The sequence below is a fragment of the Pocillopora damicornis genome, chromosome 6 (assembly GCF_964200805.1).
Source record: "Pocillopora damicornis chromosome 6, jaPocDami1.2, whole genome shotgun sequence".
Classification (NCBI taxonomy): domain Eukaryota; kingdom Metazoa; phylum Cnidaria; class Anthozoa; order Scleractinia; family Pocilloporidae; genus Pocillopora; species Pocillopora damicornis.
The window spans coordinates 11,156,216-11,179,783 of NC_142675.1; the positions used below are offsets into that span (position 1 = coordinate 11,156,216).

Sequence of the window (23,568 nt, forward strand, 5' to 3'; positions counted from 1 at the left end):
GTTACTCTTCGCTAGGTATTTGCTTTTTTATTAATGTCTTTTATTGTTCTCGTTTGTGTTTTTTTCCCAGTATTCTGCCTATTTTGGTGTCCTCTCTAACTTTCTTGCGCGTGAGACATAGTTTGACGCTACTCTGGTTTGCAGATTTAATGATTGTAACCGAAGAAGTTACGATTCATAGACCCAACGTTTCGACACTCCTGTCTAGTGCCTTCATCAGGGATGATCTAAACGCTGCAACAAGAGGTCCTTTTATATGATCACTAATTAGCGGCCTTTTTTCTGACGAGGTGTAAATAGGCGTCAGGAAGCAAACCGCCATCGTCACGATTTAAAGGAGCGTGGGCGGAGTTAATATGCCAAGCCTCCAAACAAAGGCGCTGATGGTAACGCCGATTAGTGGTGATAATTTCAGAATTATCCCACCCAATTGTATGGTTGGTTAGGCATGTATGCTCCGATAAAGCGCGTTTTTCTCGACTCGCTTTACGTCTTTTACTTCTTGTTTTTTTGGCCGCACAGTCTCTTACTTTTCATCCTATTTTCACTTAAAACCCTCTCCACAAACTTGAACCTCCCGTTGACAATGCTTTAGCTCTGTCGGTATTGTTGCTTTGCGAATTGATTAGAAATTGCAAAATATTGAGAATTACTGTTCAACTTCAACCTTACCAATTTAATTTCGCGCTCAAAACGCAGGTTGCAAATTAGTTGCTTACGCGGCTTCACATCCACTAGCCCCAGGGGTGGATCCAGGGTAGTTTACCTGATTTCCGGAACTCACTCAAATTTTTTCCGACCTAGTTAAATGTTGATAAAAGTACTTTTGGAAAACACTCTAATTTCCCTTTGGAAACTACTGATACTTTTGTGGAAATCACTAAACGTCTTCCAGAAATAAACCATCTTCCTGTTTTACAGTTATTTATTAAAGAAAATACGTTTAGAATGACTAATTTCGTTATAATTACGGTCATGAGGCGTTCGGGAGCGCTCCGGATGACGCGCTGGCCTTTCGAGCTTCGATTACACCTCGGAAACCGTCGGAAGCCGTCGGAAAATGTTCGTGGAGCCAATCTTTACGCAACCGGTGGGTGTAAGTCCTTGTTATTTGGTGACAATAACAGGCGGAACACAGTCAAAACCCCTCACGATTGGCTGGCAAAGATTTCGTCATCGGAACTCACTCAAAACACTCTTCTGATTGGCTAGTTGTGTTTGGAAACTACCTTGGAAACTACTGACAAAGTATAAAAAGGGCAGTTCCTCCCTCAGCGGGTCTCTTTCGTTGCTCCTACAATACAAGTACTTTTGAGGTTCGACACTCGAGAATGAGCACTTCATTGTAATCTGCCGGTGTTTCCTGGCGCACACATTTGGGGTATCCAAGTTACGTGCGCAATCGCGCCTGCGCATTATCTTCCTCCTTGCCCATTACGTAATGGCTGAGATAGTGCCCGTGGAACGGCTGGCCGCGCATGCTAAAAGTAGCACCTTGTACGGTCGTACGGGCTATAACTAATTCTACATTTCGGAAGGAGCGAGAGAAGTCGAAAGGAGCGGGAAATATTCGAAATATTTATGTGCTAATGGGCTACAAGGAAGGGTTCGTCACTCAATGCCAGTTCTTCACAATATTAAAAAAAATTTCCATACATATTTTCTTTATTTTCACAAACTCGTTTAGTATATCTAAATTGAAAGACTTCAAAAGATCCGTGGCTGTTTGTAAAACACAGCTTGTCAGTATGGAGTGTTTCTAGTTTTAACAATTCCAATCTACATTTGAGGTAATTTTTGATTGTTAGGTCTTTCATTTCAGACGTTCCTTAAATACCCCTAAACCAATCAGAACTTCCGTTTAAAACGCCATCATCATTCAATAGCCAATCACTTCTCACGTTAGTTCAAGTTTATATCGAAACGAAAGTTTTCCGTCGTTCGCTTTCAACTATAGCGATGACACTTCCTCATCTAGTTCAGTAAAGTACTCATCTTTGGGAAATAAGTACTTTTCTAAAATGAGTTTTCCTTTGAAATATATCTTTATGTGGGTTTTTCTTATACCCAAACCAACAGGTAATGTATTTATCTAGGATTTTGTTCCAATACTTTCAGTGTGACAGCAGCAAATTGAGGTGTCTTCTAAACTTCATACGATGTTTTAATTCAGTCCTTGGAATGCTGTTCCTCGTGTGATTAAATCGTAAGCATAAATTGTGGTAATATTACTGCGATCTGAAATATTCTCCTTCAGATGGCCGAAGTGTGACATGGTTTGAACCTACTCCGAGTAAGACAACATCAGATCCAGACGAAGTGCTCCCCCCTGGCATTGTACAGGTTTATGAAGGATCTTCTGTCACACTGAACTGGAGCTACAGTCTGTCGGCAGGTTTAGGTCTGGGTGGTGTCGTAAGATTCAAGACTGATTTTATATTCAACATTAAAGCAGATGGTTCAGCTACTCCTGTTAATGCTCGATTTCAGGAACGTTTCAGCGCAACCTCAACTCTTGGAAGGACTTCTCTGATTATCTCCGCTGTGAATGTTTCTGATGATAAGTTTTTTGGAGAATTTAGGTGTGAGCTGTTGGACTCCAACAGTAATCCTTGGAAACGAGCAATTCAAGTGCAAGTCATAGGTAAGCTTGAAAGTGTTGTTGACTATAAGAAAGGCGTAATCCTAGCTGAAGTATACTGTTAACCAGTTCTTCCCTCTGGGCCTAGTTTAAATGCAGGTAGAACTTGAAAGATTTCAATTCTTAGCAGGAAAAAACATCTTAATCACTTTTAACAAATTTATTTAGTTTATTGGATTGATGGTGTTTTAAGTGACCAACCAAACGGTGGACGTGAGACAAAGTCTTTTCTTAATGGTATATACCTAACTTTTAAGTACAATGATGCGATCACATGTATACGTCTTCCATACCCTTTGAGGTCCCATGTGAATCAAACACCCAAAATACACAAAACAATAGGCTCTAAATTGGGATTGCACCTTGAGATAAGTGAAAAAAATAATTACTGCATCAGAGGATAAAGATAACACTAACTTCCTTCACATTCTGTTCAACTCGGTAATCAAATGAAGTTCTGATGAGGGTGTTGTATGTATTGTGGGACCACAAAGTGATAATGAACTTGACCATTTCATCATATTTTCTTACTTCTAACATAGGTCTGTCTGTCAGGACTTATTGGCTACATTTATGAGTGATTTGATTTGATAAACCTCCATGGGTAAAATTGTGAAAAAATAGTCAGCCTAAAAAGGAATCAAGGCATTAAAAATTTTCAAAGGTAAAGAAGGTAAATTCGAATCCAAAGAAGTGTTGATTATTATATGTTGGGAGACTTGCATGTGTAATTGAAGACAAAAGTCCTTTTACACTCAGTATATTTAAAGTTTATCAGAAAGATCTTAATTTACCCACTTAGCAAGCACAGAGTGTAATTACCTTTGGAAAGCTAGTTACTAAATTAAGAGGATGTCTCCTCAAGCAAATAAATCAGGTATAAAATCCTAGAGCTGTAATAAAATTTCAACAATTTCAAACAGGAAGGGTATATTTTCAAATCTGTGTAGGGAATTTTGAATATTACTGTCATTTGCTTTCTGGTTTTCTATCAAGTTTGCTCATCAAAATTTTACAGATATGTGTTACATCTGAGGCCATTGTGGTAGATAAATTATGAAAATCAGAAATCCCTCACATGGTTTTTTGTTAAGTACTGTGAGAGTCTTCAGGTCTAATTTCAAGGCTGTTAAGTTTTCTATGTAGCCAATGATATGTTTAAAGAAGACATACTTGCATAAAAACTTCATTGTGTAATGAGTGGCAAAAGTCTGACCATGCTTTACTAATTTTTTAATTTTTCATGTAACTCTCCCTATTTGAATGTTGCCTGGTGTTACAAAATGGTGACCAATTTCAGGCAATAGGTTTTTTTGGGGAAGGTATGACTTGCAAGTAATGTAATAGAGATGAATCACAAGATTTCTGTTTATTATGTTGATTGGAGGGTTGTCATCCACCTACTTTTGGCATTTATTGTGCAGTGTACGTATTTTTTTTTGCTCCAGAGATTTTCACAGATACAATATTACACTTTTGGGTTACCATAGTGATGTCAAAGTATTGTTAAGTATGCCAATAGATACACAAATTAAAGTATCCTAGGGAGTCCCAGGAGACTCTCCACTAGATAGTTTCTAATACTAAACCATAATTTGCAGGAACCTACCAAGCAGTTTCACATGACAAACCATGGTTCAATTCCATTAGACAGCAATTTTGATTTCAAGTTTATAGTGGTTTGAACTGGCTGCAGCATCACCTCCTCATGGTTGCTGGTTACAATCAGGGAGGATTGTGTAAACCACAAGCCTCCCTCCATTTCAGCAATATTTTTTTGCTACTCCTCATGGGATTTCTTTAATTTCTTGCTCTTACACCTAACCCCTTGGCTCACAGTCAAGGACTATTCTCCATTTAATCTCTACCCATTCACAGCCTACTTTTATATGCAGAGGTATAGCAAAGATCACTACATGTTACTGAAACTAACCAGGAGATGTTTCCAGGATTGATATCAAGGACCATTATGTTTTGCTGCCAAAACATTGTGGGAGTCAGTTATAGTAACACACTATAATTGGCTATATTCACACATTGGTGGGCTAAAAAAATTATTTTTAAAAAAAGATGTTTTTGTAAATAGCTCCTGTGAGTCTGAGTCTCAAAATTAATTTCTACAGAATTACTTGTTGGAAACTGCAGTTAAAATAATAATGCTTAGTTTAAGCTGAGAAAATAATTCAGAAAAATTTAGTTGCCTTTTAGTGGTCCATGAAATTTTTAAAGGCTGATATATTAAAGCACATATAATGGATTATAATTCAGGGACTCAGTTCTTGTATAACACATTTGAATTTCATTTGTATGTGCAAGGTTTGCAAAGAACATTTAAAAATCATGTCAGCAGTATATCAGTTTTCCACATTGCTCATACGTCTACATGCCATTCAATTATCCTTGAAGTTTACTAGTGATTGTTTGATTTTTCTTAGTTCCAATAAATATCAGTGGAATAAGAGGTGAACCAACTGTTCTTGAAGGTGAAAATTTGCAGTTAATCTGCGAAGCATCAAGTCAAGGAGGACCAAACATCACCTGGACCAAAGAGAAGCCTGGGAACCAAGGAAATACTCATGTGGTGCAAGAAGGAAAGGTGCTGACTATAACAAACATCAACAGGATTGATGCAGGAAATTATACCTGTACGGCATACAATGGCTTTGGTAAACCAGAGAGCCGAACCATATATGTAAATGTTATTTGTGAGTATGCATTGAAAACAACTTTGACTAATGTTAAACAGAGATGTGCTTTCCATTTATCTTCTGTGTTTTAATGTATTTTGCTGTCAATTACTTGTAATAATCAAAACTATAGCATAGTTCTTGAACATGATTGGATATCACTAGCCCGACTCGAGCACAAATAGGACAGTGTGCGCGTCATGCTTGTAATTGGATAGTGTAATAGGATAGTTAAGGGACAGATAACGTGTCATGCCTGCATAATTGGACAAATGAGTCATGTGTGCAGGCTGTTGTTTCACATTTTGTCTGTCTCATTTCTTTCTCAAATTTTGTCATAGTTTTGATTAATTGGTAACAGGGCTTAAATGTGTCCTCCAATTCTGTCTGTAATCATACTTGTGATAACCAGATTTTGTTAATCACCAGTATGATTACAGACTGAATTGGACTCCACCCAGTCCTATTGCCATTATTAATGTTTAGCTAAGTACATCCATGAAGGGCTCCTGAGGCTCAATTTTTCATAAAATTGTACTTTTATTAAATGCACCCCCCAACAACAACACTTTCCTTTGCCAACTTAATTGGTACCTTAAATCCCTTCTTTACCTCTGTGGATTAAAAATGATCACAGCTTGGAGCACTGCTGTGTTGCGGGAAGTGTTTGCCCACCTCTGTCAATGTTAATTTACTCCTCTTAAGATTAAGATTAGATGTTGTGTTAGGGGACTCTAGTGCTCCACAGTCTTATTAATTCTAATTAGAAAATGTTAAACAATCTGGTTCAACATATCTGGCAAGATCTCAGCTCAAAGATTTGAAATACCACCTCAATGGTTTTCTGAGTGACAACATTAAAAAGTTTTCTGTCTAATGATCAGAACCCATGAAACTTTTGGTACCAGTAATTTATTTAACTTACATTTATGAATGGCAAGAGGATCACCCAGGTAACATCCAGACAATAGCAATTCATTGAAACCACAATACACAAAGTAGGAGAACATTTTGCAAACCCATGTTATTAAGTTCAACCAAAATACAACAAACTACATAAAGAATACCCTCTTGTATGTAAGTGTGCTGGTGTCTTTGGACCCCTTAACTATTGAAGACAAGTCACTCAGATATATCTTTGTGTAGATGTAGATGCCATTTATTAATCTGATTTTTTATTTTCCAATTTGATGTACAGATCCAGTCAAGATTGTTAAATTTCAAACTGAGTATATTGTTTATGTACAACAAAGTTTAACTCTCAACTGTCAAGCAGAAGGAAACCCTCCACTTACTTACACTTGGATTCCATGTAATGACCCAGAACAACTTTGTAACAACAATAGTCTTGATATTTCACAAGTGCTTAACGATGCCAGCTATATCTGCAGAGTGGCCAATTTACATGGACATGATACAAAAACTGCCATTGTTTGTAAGTTGCATTGTAGTTCTGCTAATACAGCTGTAGCTTCATACTAATACCAACATGACATTTTGATTGGGTTCTAAAAGTTGAACCAGGGACTTATCTAAAGGAATACTTGTAGCAATAGGCATTTTGAGAAAATCTATTAGCATTGTGCAAGATTTTTCAGCATTTGGTAATTGTGAATTATTGGCATTCTTGTTATGTGTAGAAAAAGATAGATTTTAGAGCCATTATCCCACTTCACAGACATTGCAGGAAATGTGATTAATGTAACCATTGCCATCACAAGTGAAAACTGCACAGATGGAAAATACAACAAATCATCATTGCTGAGGAAATTGGAAGAAGAGGTAACTATAATTAATAAAATATTGCCTATGCTCAGTGTATTATTTAATATCTATTTATTCATTAAATACCGTAATTTCCGGCCGTTTACCCGCACCGGCCGATTATTGCATACGGCGAAAAAAAGAGTCAACAGATTACCCGCACTGGTGGATAACCCACACGTTATGTTATTCAACTTTTTGGTGGCGAAAACGTGACATTAAGGTGATACATTTCAGTCTTTTAAAAGTTGTCTGATCTAACTTTCCAAAACTTGAAAGCTTCTTTGTCGAGTTTAAAGGTCAAAGAAATTCAGACGCGTGCACAATTGTGTGTCAATATTAGCATGTACTTTATTGATAAAATTATACGGTAAAAACACTAGCGGCCCATGCCCAAATCTCAACGTTTCATACTTGACAGAGCGCGAATCTGTGGCCACATTTTGTGCAAGCGATCGTTCGGCGCCACGTTGATTTGTTGATGTAAAGCTGGGCGAGTGTTAAAACTTGAATTGAAAAGTACTGTCGGCGATTTCTGAAAAAAATCGATATCTTCGGTTCTATTGGGCTCAACAAGTCCTCTTTATAAATTCTCTTTAGCTCAAGCGAGTGTTAAATGAAAATTTGTTACTGATGCGCCGGCTATCTTTGGATTATTTTTGTCAAGGTTTTGTTTTCACGCGTGCCGATAACAATTTGTTCGTCACGCAACTAATTATGTGTGAAATAAACTTGAGTCGGCATCATGTTTTCGTGCCGCTTTGTGGCACTCTTAATACAATAAAATTTATTTGAGAGGTGGAAACGCATGCAGGTGATAATTTTTTCCAATTCTTGTCACATAACCCGCACCTCCCTATTACCCGCAGTGGCGCGCGTTGAATGCAAAATCAACAGATTACCCGCGGGTAAACGGCCGGAAATTACGGTAACTGAATATATGAAAGTCATGTATGTGAACTGCAGATAAAGATATGAACATAAAAGCAATCTTTGCGGTAATGAACACTCCTGGAACAGTAGTGAAAATAAGGCCTGAAATAAATTCAGGCCTGTAGGGGATTTGAAACCATGACTTCTGGGATACTGGTGCAGATTATTCATCACTTCACGGGTTTATTTGGAACCAACATAATGACCAGCTCCCAGTTCGCTTGTCAGCTCAGTTGGTAAACCATTAATTGCACTGGTACCGTAGAGGTTATGGGTTCAAATCCTGTACAAGCCTAAATTGTTTTCAGGCCTTATTTTCACTACTGCGTAAGAAGCATTCATTACTGTGAAGATTTCTTTCATATTTATGTATTTATTTATTATTAGTTAGTTCAGGGTTAGAGATTGATGTGCTCACTGTATATTGATTGAAAGGAAATTCAGCTTCTGGAGAATGTGTGAATAATTTTTTTTTTAATTCAACAGTGTTTCTTATGTCTCTAGATTGCATTCAGTGTCTTAGAGTTCTGTCAAACCTTGAGCTTAAAAGGCTTTTCACAATCTTATTATTTAGTGTTTGTTCATGCTTTGTATTTGGGGCAATAATTGGCTGGGTGCTTTTTTGCAACAAATAAAATATGAAGCATGTGGCTGGAAGAAGAACTTTTTAATTGAAGTAGCACTTTTAAAGAAACAGACTGACTAGTATTCTTGGCTGATTCTTAGAAAAACGGTCATATTCAATTAAATCATAATTAGTAAATAATCTTCAATGTCATCCTCATTTTTACTGATGTACATGCACAATACAAATGTGATACATGTACACTAAAATTTTTAGACAGTTGAAATTTTTAGACAAATAAATGAAATTTTTACTTACAGCTTAAAAAAGCATTTGCTGGTAAACTTGATTACAAAAGAGTGCAGTCAATGAGTGTTAGGTATGTAAATTAAGTTGCTCTTGTTCCCAAATTTTATTTATTTATTGTTTTTTACTTTTTTTGTTGTCCGTTTTATACTTCATGTCTCCCTAACCGTCACTTGTTTTCTGTTCCAAGGTGTGGAAGTATAATTGTTGACCTTGGACTGAAATTCAACTCCACTACAAAGGAACGAGATGTTCTCATAACACTTAATGACGCTGTTAAAGATGGAAAGCTGGGAGAGTTTAGTGTGGGTTCTATAAAAGGGACAAGGCCTGATGTGAAACCAACAAGTGGAGGTGCTACAGCACCACCTGATGGGTCCTCTGGGGGTAAGTCCTCCTAACACTTAATGTAAACGTTTTGCAAGTTGATTAATGAATGGCATTGCCGTTGCATTTCGCTGAGTAAGCTATTGATTTTTTTAATGAAAACATGTAGCCAATGTTTAATTTACATTGAGTGGTTCTCATAATCCTCAAAGAAATAGCAGCCATGCAAGTTTTCCTCAAATTAATCGAGCGTATTTTTTTGTGAAATCGTTAGGGCTGCCCAGTGGAACGAAAGAAGGTAAACTATTATTCAGAGACAAATGACTTTGTAAATATAAAGTGACAAGTAATTTAATCCGGTTAAGTACTCTCCAGATACCTATGCCATTAAGTTTTCTGAAAATATACATAATGATTTATTGTCCAACTGAATCGAGCTTTAATTTGTAAGTCGAAAGACACAATTTTGCTGGTGTTGTATACAGTGTACCTTAATACTGTTGCATCGTTCTGGTTCAGGGAACAATTGAACAACTTTAATGTTATTGAGTTTTATATATTATTTATAGAGACTTAAAGATTTAGTGGTTTTCCTTTTTTTTCTGTTTCATTTTATCTATGCCACCAATCCTTGCCGCGGAAAGGTTAAGATTTGATTATGAACGATTTTATGTGTAAGTTTGTGGATCGAGGAGTAGGTGGTTCTGTTATTCTAGCCGAATATTAGGCTTAAAAAGGGCGGATACTTTTAGATATGAATTTTCCTTCTGCTTTTTTTGTAACCTCTTGCATAAACAGAATTTGTATCCTCCCCTACTTTTTCTGAACATACGCAGTATGACCTGTTCAGTTCCATATTTTTAATGAACATTGAGAAGAAGATAAATCAAGTTCTGACCGAATTACAAAGGTTTCTTAACCAAAACAAGAGTACAGAATAAGACCCGTTATTTTAAAATCATCAAATGTCTTAAGATTTAGATGAAGTGAAAAGTGCATCTGCTGTTTACAAGCTAAATTAAATTTGTTACGCTGTTACATGGAATGGTTAACTACCGCCTGTGAGGTTTGTATTTTCGTTTGCAAGTAAATGTCCACCGCAGCCTTTAATTACAATCTCAGTGAAAAAAGGGTTCCTTTGTGAAAAATGAAACTCAGTACAACTGAAGTTCGACCAAATTGTTTGGCTTGAGAAACGCTTGTACTTACAAAATTTGCCTCAAGCTTATCACGCTTTGTAGGTACCATAGGTATTATTGTTGGTGCTGTGTTTGGATCAGTTGCTGCACTAGCTATTACTGGAATATTAGTTTGGTGGACTCGTAGGAAAAAGAGGCGGAACACAAAAGGCACTGAAGGTAAGTGTTACATACATGTTATGCTCTCAAATGAAAAGTTTTGGAATCCCAGAAATATATCTGTAATATTTTTTCCTTTTTCTAAGACTAGGTACTGGCTTCAGTTCACTATCCACTGCATGATGATCTTTGCTTAAGCATCTTTAATTTTAACAGATAACTTTTAAAATAGTGTATTGTCAGCTAACAATTAATGTTTTGTTATCTAATTTGTCGATAGCTAATAATAGTCTAGAGATCGTGCTTGAAATTGTTTACTTTATGACTCAACTTGATGAGCATCAGACAGACTTTACTTTGCTTGTGCGAGATAATTTTGTTTGATGTCGATTGTTCATCCATTATTTGTTTTGTTTTCGTTACTTTGCTATTTACGTTTCTTTGTTTTGTTTTTCCGCCACAGAAGTTGCGATGAGCAGAAGGTGAGATTTTTGTATCGAAATGGTGCTGTTTACTTGCGTTGTTCTTTATGGCCCAATCTGTTTAACAATTTAACAGCCATACTGTTTTTCATGTGAATATTTGTGATTGATGTCATAATGATAGATCATGTAAGACACTCGCTAGCTAAAATGGTTGTCACTTGCACAATGATCAACATCTTAGGGATCCGTTGACACAAAAAGAAACAAGGACATCAACTACAAGTGCACTTCTTTTTTTAATACAATGAGAGATCACTGCATGTTATTTTAGGCCCAAGTTTTCTAGGTATCCCTTATTTGAAGTGCAATTTTCCCTTAGCGATATCACTTTATGACAGGTGAATATAGGGTTGTCATTATTGTAATAATCAGTATTATTATGATTATTATTATTATGATTATGGTTATGATTATTATTTTACTCAGAGAGGTCTATTCTATTTGGTCATCAAGTTTGCTAAGCCTTCACAAAGAAATTTCAGTTAATCTGATTGTGACACCGTTATCGTTTGCTGTACATTTGGAAGGTGTCTACAGAAAAAAGTCTGTTTTCCCTCGGTCACAGAAGACCGGCCACTTTGTGCACATGATCCTTCTCTCCTCTGCTCGTTACTGGGGGAAATGAAACTTTCAATACTTGAAAAGTGCTTTTAATGAGATTTGAAGTAGGTGGCTACCTCTGTAAAGCACCCGCAGGAGAATAAAATGGAGAACAATTTCCCTCTCGTTAGCCCATTAATTCCCGGCATTCGGAATAAACTGGCTTCAGTTGGAGTTTTTTTGTGTTAAACTTCGGTAAATAATCATTAAATAGTTGAATTTTCTTTGTAACAATTTTTGTAACTCATCGTTTTGTTTCTGATCAAAATCTTCCATTCGCTGACATGCAAACCTGCTTCCTGCGTTTCACACAAAAGTGCTCTAAAAGGACGGTTACTGTTTACTAAAATTTGAGTCAGTATGTTCTTGGAAATTTCGTGTAAGAACGAAATAAACCAGTAACCAGGAGAACATAGTCTTCCTCACTTTCACAGCAAATGCAGCTTTTCTTTTTTTAACTTAAAGTTAGACGCTTAGTGTTCAATATCTGTCTTTGTTCATTTCTTTGTAATTAAGCCTCGGGTAAGCGTTTTTATGCAAACTTTTAAAAAATCTTTGCAAAAAAAGTGCCGAATTTGATTCACGTGTGTTATCGACAAGTACGCTATTTTGACAATTCTGATTCTCGAGTTTGTTTTCTAACTCGCAGTTGAGAATAATTGTTGTTGTTTTATTTGTCTGAAAATATTTGATGATTTTAGTTCACCACAAAGTTGGTTGAAAATTATTTAAGTAAACGACGATGGGCACTTAGCGCTTGATGAAATTATGCAAAACATGGAAACAAGGAGAAAAAGAAAAGTGCCAGTCAAAGAATGAATCTAAAAATCAAAGAGCAAAGAATTTGAAAAATAAATAAGGTGAATACTCCAATACTAAAGTGAATATTTTCTATGTTACTTATAAATTTTTTTGTTCTGAATATTGGACTGGGGCGTACCCGGCGATTCACAACAGTTCTTATCAAAAGCACTCCCTGAATGTGGAGGATGCTGAGCCCTCTCTGAAAATTCAGGGAAGTCAACTCTTAAAGGTCTTACTGTAGGCAAGCCTGCATCTGTTTTCCTGCTGCGATTCTAACTGGACTTAGCTCTCTGGAAAGTTTTTCAGTTATTTTGGAATTTTCAGGCTGAAGGGATTGGTTTTGTTTATGATATATTTGTGTTGTTGTTTCAGAACATTTGGAAATTCAAGTAATGAAAGAAGAGAAAGTACAAATGTAGGTCAAACGATGAAATCTTTTACCTTGTCTAGATATATCTCCCTGTGGTCTAAGGCGCTTTTTTTTTCATAAGTTCCTGTCTTTAGTAAGAGTCTTTTCATTGTGGTTGATAGTTTACCCAAACCCAGAGAGTTATGATCCATAAGGAATGTCGGTCGATTATTCCTGGATTCATTTAAATACGTTATTCAGGTAAATACTGGTGTATTTTATTAAATTGAAAACAATTTTTTTTCTAAGATTGCAGTCAAATTGCCTAAACCTTCTGAAAGCCATTACATGGCAATAGATGACAGAGCTCGTTCACAAGTGATAGCAGACGCCAGTCCACTCAGCAATGAACAAATCAGCGAGTACGCTTCTCTTGATCCACACACACGCTCCTGCGAGATTCCTAGAGAAGATGTGACAATCAAGAAGATCATTGGAAAAGGTGCTTTTAGTCAGGTTGCTGAGGCAACAGCCGATAACTTACAAGGAAGAACCAAGAAGACGCTCGTAGCTGTTAAAATGTTATCAGGTACTAAGTAATACTGAAATCATGTTGTATTTCATGGTCTTTGGTCAGGCCTAGTTTTTTCTGCTTTCTGTTTTCTGTCCATTTTTTTCTGTTTTTAGTTAAGATTTTTTATATAGATACCCCCCGTCAAATAATGGTTACATTTCCGAGCCTCAGCGCTCTACGGTGATGAAGAAAAACCTGAAATATGATGTATGGTAGAAATGGATGATATCTGTCTGTCTTCCTGTTTATCTACCTATCTGTCTCTTTATCTATCTATCTATCTATCTATCTATCTATCTATCTATCTATCTATCTATCTATCTATCTGTGTAGCTATCTATATATCAATCAATCAATCAATCAATATATCTCGCTATCTGTCTATGTATCTATGTATCTATCCATGTATCTAATTAACTATTTATCTGTGTATCTAAATATTTATCTATGTCTATCAATCTATCTCCCTATTTGTTTCTTTCTAACTTTTTATCTACCAATTTATCTATCTATCTATCTATCTATCTATCTGTGTATCTGTCTATATATCTATCTGTCTGTCTGTATCTTTCTTTCTAGCTATCTCCCTTTTTATCTATTTATCTATTCAGCTGTCTATCTATCTAACTATCAAACTATTCATCCATCTAGCTATCTATCTACCTACCTACCTATCTATTTATCAATCTGTGTACGTTTACCTATGTAAATGGGACAGGTGAATGGTATGTTTGTGATTTTATGTGAAATGTGATTTCAAGATTATCGATCGGAAATTGTGTTGCAGAAAACGCTTCTGAATCAGAGAAAAAGAACTTGCTATCTGAACTTGAATTGATGAAACAATTTAAACCTCATCCTTACGTCATCAAACTCCTGGGATGCGTTACCAAATCTGGTAAATACCGAAATGTTTATTATCAGCTTGGGACCCAATTTTTTCCCCACCTAGAGTTATGCACATTGCTTGAAGTATAGGTTACACTGATTAACTTTTGGAAAATCCGTTGACCGACGCACAAGGCCTGGCCTCATTCTATTCTTGTGTGCACTTGTCAGGTCTGGATAAGGTTTCTTTGACAGCAGAAAAGTAGTCACAGTTTCATACTGTTTGCTAAATAGCAGCGTCTGTATACTCAAGAGCTGAGATCTAAGATTGGCAAAATTTGATGATGGATCATAAATGAGTTCAAACTATACCTATTTGCTCAAGGTTTGCGCGCATATTGCGCATATGAGCCGCTCAGAGATGACCCGCCATCAACAAAAGTTAAATACGTGGCATCGACATTTTACCCCTTTTTTCCGAGTTTAGAAACTCGGCGATTATTGGAGGGCGATGTTTATTGGTAGTTTTGCTTCCATGTGTGGCGTTTAATCAGTATTGGCGGTACCTTGTTTGTCTTTCTAGAGCCACTGTTGGTGTTGATCGAATATGTTCCCTTTGGGGATCTGCTGGGTTACCTGAGAAAGAGTCGTGGATTAAATGATACGTACTACAAAGACCCGGATATCAAACCACAAACAAATCTTACCTCACAGCAGCTGATGAAGTTTGCTTGGCAAATCGCCGATGGAATGTCCTATTTGTCATCGATACCAGTGAGTGATGTAACTGTTCTTTTAGTACTGTCGTTAGAGAATAAGGCTCACACTCATTATAGGTCACTTATTAATGACTATTGGACTCCGCATTCCCAAGGATGCCATGTCATCCCATGTCAGCTGTCTCTTAATTCTTTAAAGAGTGTTTTCCAAAAGAAACATCTTCGCTTTGTTGAAGGTTATCCATCGAGATCTTTCAGCTCGTAATGTGTTAGTTGGAGAAGGGGAAACTTGCAAAGTGACGGACTTTGGAATGGCCAGAGATGTCCAGGAGGACAACATTTACGAAAGAAAAACCAGGGTATGAATGATTTTGATAAAAGACATAATGCTCTTCTAAGCCTTGGATTATGAGGCTGAACATGCCTCACTGGAGAGAATGCTTAAAAAAAACAAGCTCAGTAGATCCTGTTTAGTTTTCAAGAACCTTCGTTACTCTGTTCTCGCCATTTGGAGCATTGGCACTTTTAGGGACTACGCCAACTCTTTGCATTTTTGCTTCTTATTCAGGGGCGTCTTCCTGTAAAATGGACTGCCATTGAGGCGTTACTTTACGGAAAGTACTCCACCAAGAGTGATGTGTGAGTACCAGGAAGACATGGACACAGCATTTAGGCTTAACGAATATGTTTTCTATGAATCGTTTTCGGGACTGGGAAAAGTTATTGGGTCACTACTGTATTCTGGTCTTAGTATTTTCTTGACGTGAGGTCATCTCAGAAAGCAGTGTTTATGCTCATTTCCTCATTTCTTATTTCCTTAAACTCATCCCGTTTGTTTTACAGGTGGAGCTACGGAATTCTGCTGTATGAAATTTTCACAATTGGTAAGTTATTCCGGCTGGGGTATTCAGTTTTGGCCATCTGTTTCATAACTACCCAGCTAGTTCAGATTGCCACAGTCGCTGGACTTGGCCGAAAGAACTCATGAACAATGATACAAAAAGGAATTGTTGTGTGAAACATTTTTACTTATGTAAAGGTGTTAGAGTATGTTAGAGTATGTTAACATTACCTGCTGTAATTCAGGTGGCTCGCCGTATCCACGAATGGATGGGAGAAAAATTGCAAACTTACTTCAAGAGGGATACAGAATGCCTAAACCACAACATTTGGATGATAAGTTGTATGTTAATATGGTGTTGCTGTTGTTGGTATTTGGTTTTGCTTGTTTGTTTGTTTGTTTTTTTATGGCTTTTATCGTACATGGTATTTGTCCTGCTGTTGTTCGGGTTGCATGTGCATCTCAAGATTCACCATTTTTACTTGTTAAACCAGCCTAACGAAGGGAAATGAAAGGAGAACTACATTATAACGAGTTTATGACTATGGTTTATACCTTTTCTCCTTTGTTATAAAAGAGATGAAATTTGTAACGAAAAAAGCTTGTTCATCAAGAATAGGTTGAACCGTTTCTAGGCCACCAATGACATACCGAGATATTCATAACATCCTCGTGTTTCAGGTATGAAATAATGGCAAAATGTTGGAGAGACGAACCTAACTTGAGACCATCTTTTGAGAAGTTGAGAAACAAACTCAGAGAGATGGAGAATCAGCACAAGGTAGAATGAAAGAGTTTGCAAGGAAACTCTCTCCCCATTTTTTTTCTTTTGAAAATTTGAACGTTTGAATCTATCGCCATCAAATTGACTCGATAATAGTGTCCCCAAAAAGGCTTCGAAGCGTAGTTCGTGGTTTCAATTTATTTCGCTTCTAGAGTAGTATTTAATTGAGTACCAAAAACAGTCCTAGATTGCTTTGATTTGCTTTCCTTGCTCTGCGATTGGTCTGCAAAACTTGCGCCACCATCTCAACTAATCTAATGCAGATCTACAACCAATACTAACTTGGTCAGTCGCGTTTTCCCGCGCTTGAAACAGGTTGCCTGATTTTACTCTGAGTTCTTGTTGGTTAATGATGATGTTAAACTTCGTTCTGTTTGGTTGTTGTGACTACTCGAGGGCTTTGTCTAGGGTTAATAGGTTTAAAAAATTAAGGCCCCATCGAAAGCTAAACAAAATATAATTTATATGCATGATCAAAGTGGCACTTTTTCCTGATGTTTTCCTCCTTTCTTTCTTTTCTGTTTTTACAGGGGTTGATAAACTTAAAAAATTATGACTATCGACTTTACGTGAATGTCGAAGATCTAGCCGTGTGAGCCACAAGTTCTCGTACAGGAAAGGATGGAGTAATGGAAAATGCAGTCCTACGAGATCATCTTCTTTTTTCCTTATATATTTGAGGTTAACCTTTAAAACCTCTAATAATTTGCTGAACAAGTAACTTTTCAAAACAAGCTGTTTAACAGCTAAGCGAAGCAAAGTAAAGCTTTTATACATTTTTATGTATCTGTATATATTTCAAACTTTTGGTCAAGTGTACTAGCAATAATTATTCATTGTTAAAATGCGTTCGATCAAGCCTTGAAATGGATATTTGTCTCGACGTGACAAAACCCAGTGTATTATTAAACGTACGAACATCCAATGGACCTTTCGGCGCCTAAGATCTCGAGTAAATTAACAAAAGAAGAAAATACTTGTAGGATCAGGCTTACAGTCTGTAAATAGGCAACGGTCCGTATGTCAAACTACCGACCAAGTAAGAACCAATCAGAAGGATATTGAATGTTGCAGCCCTGTGGGATCATCGTCTATTTTCTTTATATATTTGACGTTAACTTTTAAGTTTTTGTTGATGAAGCAAGTCTACAAAAAGTTTGTGTAAAGGCAAGCGAGGCAAAGTGAATGTTTCATAAATTTGTATATATGTATTTTTTTAATTCATAGTCTTGAAGAGACCAAAGATTTTTTATAAAGTACTATAGAAGCTGCAACCCATATTTTTCCCTCAGTGCTATACATTTTTAGAATTTTTTAAGACAAAACATGTATTTTCTTTTAAAATTGCTTACAAATCCACACAATAAATATTCCCATTTGTATCTTACAAGGTATGATAATTGTTGCAGCCGTCGTACTGATATTAAAATTTCAAAGCACATGTGAACTTGGTGAAACTCACCATCTGAGGCCCACGTGCAGGTTTGTCGTTTCGAAGTAAGAAGCACTTATGGCCTCGATTCTCCCTTGTGTCTGTATAGCTCTCCTGTGAAGACAAACTCGTCAGCTACCATTTCCACGCCTTACATGCATTAATTTCATTGCTTGTTTAGATTAATACGGTCGCGGAACCTTCAGAAGAAAAATAGCTGTTTTGAAAGGGTTATTTTCATTTAGACAGTAAACACGCCACTCGTTACTTGGAGGCATTTAAGACAAGTGTAAGAATGTCTAGTGAAGTTTCTCTCAGTTTGTCTGAAATACATTTCCCGCACATTTACGGTAAACCGGAATTAAGTGACAGATTTCTTCCCTCCTGCCCGCTGTCTTTCACCACTTATCTTTTTTCTCGGTAAAATATTGATGAAAGATTGTTCATTTAACACAAAGGATTTTCAGAAACTGTCTGTTTTTACTAAACTTGATAAACTGAGATGAAATTGTATGAGGAAGTTTTGACGCCCACAACTTCCTCAAACATTTTAACCCTGAACTTTTCTGCCTAGTTTCGTCTGAGTAACAAATCGCTTCCAGCAACAAAGGAACTTTTGTACGCTTAATACGAAAAGTTGAGCCCCAAAAATAGACCATTTGTTGCTACAAAGTAAACTGATTCACTGTCTCTGTTGTCCAGTGTAACTTGCCATTTAGCGGTTGAATCTTTCGGTTGTATAATAAGTCCTTTGTTCGGTTGGGACGGCTGTATGCATATTGCATATTGACCCAACTATTTGCGAAACGAAACAAGTTCATGTAATCAGTGTAATCAAATGAAGTGATTTCCTTATTTTCTACTGATCTTTGTTGTTTAATAGTCCTTTCTAAGGGAATATTTTAGATAGCAGCGTGTTCTCGTTGGGTCTATAAGTGTGTTTAGATGGGGGTAACACGGTTGTGAAAATACGCCGTCCGTCTTTATAATTATACCTGAGAAATATTCTAGAAAAGCAATAACGGACTTAAGCCTCGTCAAAACACTCTTTGGGAGTGGAAGTTCGGAGAATTCTTTAAAGTTACGCAAACCACGGACATTTCTGGAACCCTCTCAACCGTCTGTAAGCAGATTTTGCTTAAACTCAAAACTCCGTGAGAATAACAGAAAGTATGACACCATCAACCCAGGAAGTCGTCGAACTTTCCGAGTTGATGCTGACCGCTCCTCGCCTCTTTTGATATCCCTTGCTCTTCCCTAAGAACCATTATGAATAATTTTATATTTCGGGAGGAGTGGGAGAAATCGAAAGGAGTGGAAAATATTCGAAATATTTCTGTGCTAACAGGCTACAAGCAAGGGTTCGTCATGTTGGGATTTCTGTAATTTCGTGCTGTTACACCCAAAGTCCTCTTTGACTCACAGTCAAGGACCATTTTCCATTTTATCTTCACCCATTTACAGCGTACTTTTATATGCAGAGGTCAGATAGCAAAGATCACTATATGCAGCTGAAACTGGAGGATGTTTTGAGGATTGAAATCAAGAACCATGATTTTTTGCTTCAAAAACATTGGGGGAGTCATTTATGGTGACACATTATAATTGACTATTCACACTTTGGTGGACTAAAGTCCCTAAAGAAATTTTTTTTGAAGAAATGTTCTTGTAAATGGTTCCCGTGAGTCCTAATATTAATTTCTACAACTGTTTCTCAGAAACTGCAGTTTAATAATAATGCTTAGTTTAAGCTGAGAAAAGAATTCAGAAAAATTTTTGTTGCTTTTTGTAGTATGTGTACATGCCATTCAATTATTCTTGAACTTTACTTGTTATTTTTTTAATTGCTCTTAGTTCTGACAATATCAGTGGAATTAGAAGTAAACCAACTGTTCTTGAAGGCAGCAACTTGCGGTTAATCTGCAAGAGAAGCCTAGGAACCAAGGGACTATAACAAACATTGACAGAAGTGATGCAGGAACATTTACCCGTACAGCAAACAATGGCTTTGGTATAAACTAGAGAAATAGTATATGTGAATGTTACTTGTGAGTATGCGTTGATTGAAAAAAAACTTTGACCAATGTCAAATGGAGATGATATTTTCATTCATTTTCTGTATTGTAATGTACTATGCTGTCAATTACTTGTATTGATGTTTAATTTCATCAATTCCTATCCAAAAAGCCATCGTTATTCGTTTTCAGTAAAAATCTGAAGGGGAAAAAGTCTGTGGAAGGATGCTAACAACGGATGTAACAGATGTAAAGGTACAGAAGGATCTGCAACGTGCAAAACACACAGACTCACACACACAAACTCAAACGTAACAGAATCTTGGTGGGAAAATTTTTTGAAAACATACTGACGGAGTTTTTACTGAAGTAGTCTCGCATCCTTTCCTTCAACACCCATGTCCGGTCCATATCATAACGTATAACTTGGCTAACTTGTATGGCTAACTTATAGGATTTTTAAACCAATAATAAACATATTACACTTTGTGAAATAATTCGAACACTTAAATATATTACTTATTAAACTACGGTATAGAGAGAAAACAACCGAGTGAGAGTAAAAAATAAATCAATCAATAAATAAAATAAAAAAGGAAAATACATGCTCACTCATCAGGCAAGAAGAGAGATCTCGATTTTGGTGAATCTTTAACTTTGAAGAGAATACGCGCGGGGACATTCCAAGGAATGTGGAAGAAGTCGACTCCTCGTGATCAAATTTCGTTAATATGCCAGTCCCTCAGCTTCTTTCGGTCGTCTCTCATTTTCTTCGTTACGTCGTCAAAGATGTAAAGATTTGAACATCAGCAATTTTATTCAACAAATGAAAGCATGTTTGGAGGTATGGAAAAATGAAGGAAAAGAATTCTCAGATATAAGGGTTGCTTTGGATTGGATTAAATATAATTTCGGTTTTTTTTCGGTACAATACGCAAAAGAGCTAACTAAAATTAACCCTTAACATACCACGGGTATGTTATTTTTTTTGGAGAAACCCGAGTGATGTTTACAAAATCAGTTGTAGATCAATTTCTTTTTAATAAAGCCCCATATGACCATATATGTTCATAACCAGTGGAAAATTTTCTATCAATTTGTTTAACTTATTATGGGATACACATCATATGATGACGTCACGGCATGCATAATTAGCATAATTTTTGGAAGTTTCAAGAAGGACTAATTGAAAGAATCCTGTAACAAATAAATTTCAGAACTATTGCTTTTTGTCAAAAAATCATGACCTTCACACATTGAAATATCATTTTAAGGGTTAAAAACACTTCTCTGCACACAAATTTGACCCATTATGATTATTGTAAGGGCATGAATTATCTTATTAGTAACAAAATCTAATCTTGAGAAAGTCTTAGAGTAAGTCACTTTTATTGTCTCATATATCACCTTGCCTTTGTTATTTCTTTTCAATTATCAAATTTGTCTATGCATGTTCAATTTTGGAGAACTCTTCCTCTTCCTCTGGTGCAAGGCCTCCCTCTTCCTTCTTTCAGACATCTGGGGCCTTCATGATCTTCATCATTGAAATAGAAGTCTCTCAATGTGTGATACCTGAGGAAACAGGGCTCCAGGCACATGCATACTCCACACACTGCACAGCTATAAAAGGTACTTACATGCTGTAAGTGAACCTTGCAAGTAGATCTTTTGTTGTTGCTTACCAGGTGGTGAAAGTGTTCTTGATTAAATCTAATTTCAGAAGTGGGTGGTGGCCGCATTTGAGTGTCCCTTCGAAAGGACTTTCCTTCAATCAAGTGACTTATCAATGACTTTCTGAGGTCTAAAGCAGTTCTAGTGGTATGACATGGAGATTTTCTCTCCAAAATGTGTGCATTTGAAACACACACTTTTATGATATAGAAAAAAATCTTATAATACCACACAGCACCTCTCATTAGCCTTGCATATGAGCTGACTTTTAATAATTGTTAATAATTCCCATACACAAATAAATGGCAACCCAACCTTTCATTTCTTCCACAGACACTGGATACCACACAGACTTTTCTGCAGCTCCTCGTTTCTGATTTGCATACAGATTAGTCTGAGCAACTAACAACTCCCATACCTGAGCAGTGAAGAACAGATCAAAAAACCCTTTGCTTGATGTCAAAGATCTAATGTTTACATTTGCTGCCAATCCCACGAGTTCACTGAAATCAATATCATCCCTTCTCGTTATTTCTTCGCTCTATGCCGATACTTCTTCTTCCTCCTCTGGGTCTTCATCTTGTTCACTTTCCAGTTCTTCTGACTCATCCCCGCTAGATTCTGCCAAATCATCGGAGTCAATCTCTTCTTCTGACTCGGGATGCTCCAAAACACTGATACAAGCCAAAGGTAAATTGTCTTCGTCGATAAATTCGATTTCCACATCGTTTTCATCGCTTCCAGTCGCACAGAATGCTTCAGGAGATATTTCGCACGCCGCCATTTTTAAAAAACCACAGACAATACACACTCGAAATTTAAATTTCCAAATTCTTTAATACAACTCGCCAAATCGGCCATTTTCTTTCACTGCCTCAAACTATACTTTATGTTAAGTCATTTGAAATGAAACACCAGTGCCCAAGCCCCAATAATTCACCACAATTGCGCGTTAAAATCACGTCGTATATTTCTACGCATATATGCGTAGTTGGTACGTTAAGGGTTAAGAGAGAGAAATAGGAAAGTCTACAGAAGAAACTCCAAGCTGCACATACAAGATTTCAACAGAACCCTTGTGAAGAATTTAAAGAGATTCTGAACAAGTGCAAACTTGAGTAACAAAAGATTTCGACGATAAAGTCGATGGATTAATGATGCGTTCGAGGGGGAGATGGCTCGAATATGGGGAAAAGAATACAAAGTATTTTTTAAGTTAGGAGAAAAGAAACCATACAAGGAAGCTTTGTCTAAGTGGAGTTATTACAACAAATTATGAAAAATTGCTAGACTCGTCTTCAAAATATTATAAAAACCTGTATAGAAGGAAAGTTAATACGGTGCAGCCTAATATTTTGGAAATGGTGAAACAGAGAATTAACTCTGAAGTGTAAATTAAAGTGCTATTTAAACCCATGAATAACCCACCGGGCGTTAGCCCTAATAAAGGGAAACAGGGAACCACACGAGGCAAAGAAAAAATCTTTTGACCTCGGTGGGAATCGAACCCACGACCTCCGGATTTGATCTACCGTTACTCTGCCGACTGAGCTACGAGGTCGCACAGAGAAAGTCGGGGACGATTTAGGATGGTGAATCGCGGCGAAGAGAAAGTAAGGGTACATATGAATGTTGTGCCGCGTAGCACTGGGAACACAAATGGTGAAACAGAGAATTAACTCTGAAGTGTAAATTAATTGTGCATTTGGAAAACTTTCTTGGTCAAGCTAGAATTACAAAATTATCTGAGGAAGATAGACTAAGTTGTGAAGGACTTATAACTATTGAAGAATGTGTTAAAGCACTGGATACTTTTGAAAAAGGAAAGAATCCCGATTTTTTTCCTCCGCTCGTTATTAAAGGTAATAAATTCGTTTACTTTAACAAAGGAAAACATACATCATTCACTAGTCGCGTATATGAAAATGGACACCACGGAAACAGA

At 36.8% G+C, this 23,568-nt stretch overlaps 2 protein-coding genes and 1 long non-coding RNA gene across 7 annotated transcripts in view; 2 read left to right on the forward strand and 1 right to left on the reverse strand.

Annotated features, from left to right (window-relative positions):
* LOC149043930 (ephrin type-A receptor 2-like) overlaps nt 1–23,568 on the forward strand; it is a 108,486-nt gene that overhangs the window by 27,908 nt on the left and 57,010 nt on the right. The gene's annotated exons all lie outside the window — the stretch shown is intronic.
* LOC113678024 (uncharacterized) lies at nt 1,916–17,892 on the forward strand. 5 transcript variants are annotated; one of them, XM_089208989.1, is made up of 20 exons: nt 1,916–2,079; nt 2,258–2,644; nt 5,077–5,346; nt 6,527–6,763; nt 7,007–7,110; nt 8,911–8,969; nt 9,087–9,283; nt 9,498–9,521; nt 10,465–10,581; nt 10,985–11,003; nt 12,783–12,825; nt 13,069–13,348; nt 14,121–14,231; nt 14,745–14,935; nt 15,117–15,239; nt 15,449–15,519; nt 15,724–15,764; nt 15,967–16,063; nt 16,403–16,502; nt 17,036–17,892. In XM_089208989.1, exons 1-20 carry the CDS (start codon nt 2,022–2,024, stop codon nt 17,099–17,101), a joined length of 2,595 nt encoding a protein of 864 aa, XP_089065115.1. In that variant the 5' UTR covers nt 1,916–2,021; the 3' UTR covers nt 17,102–17,892. The 5 variants fall into 5 exon arrangements, 4 of the variants coding, with proteins under 4 accessions (XP_089065115.1, XP_089065116.1, XP_089065118.1 ...); XR_016187491.1 differs by lacking the exon at nt 15,449–15,519; XM_089208990.1 differs by lacking the exons at nt 15,967–16,063; nt 17,036–17,892.
* On the reverse strand, nt 21,328–22,627 carry LOC149043932 (uncharacterized). Its single transcript, XR_016187523.1, has one exon. It is a non-coding gene; the product is annotated as an uncharacterized LOC149043932 (long non-coding RNA).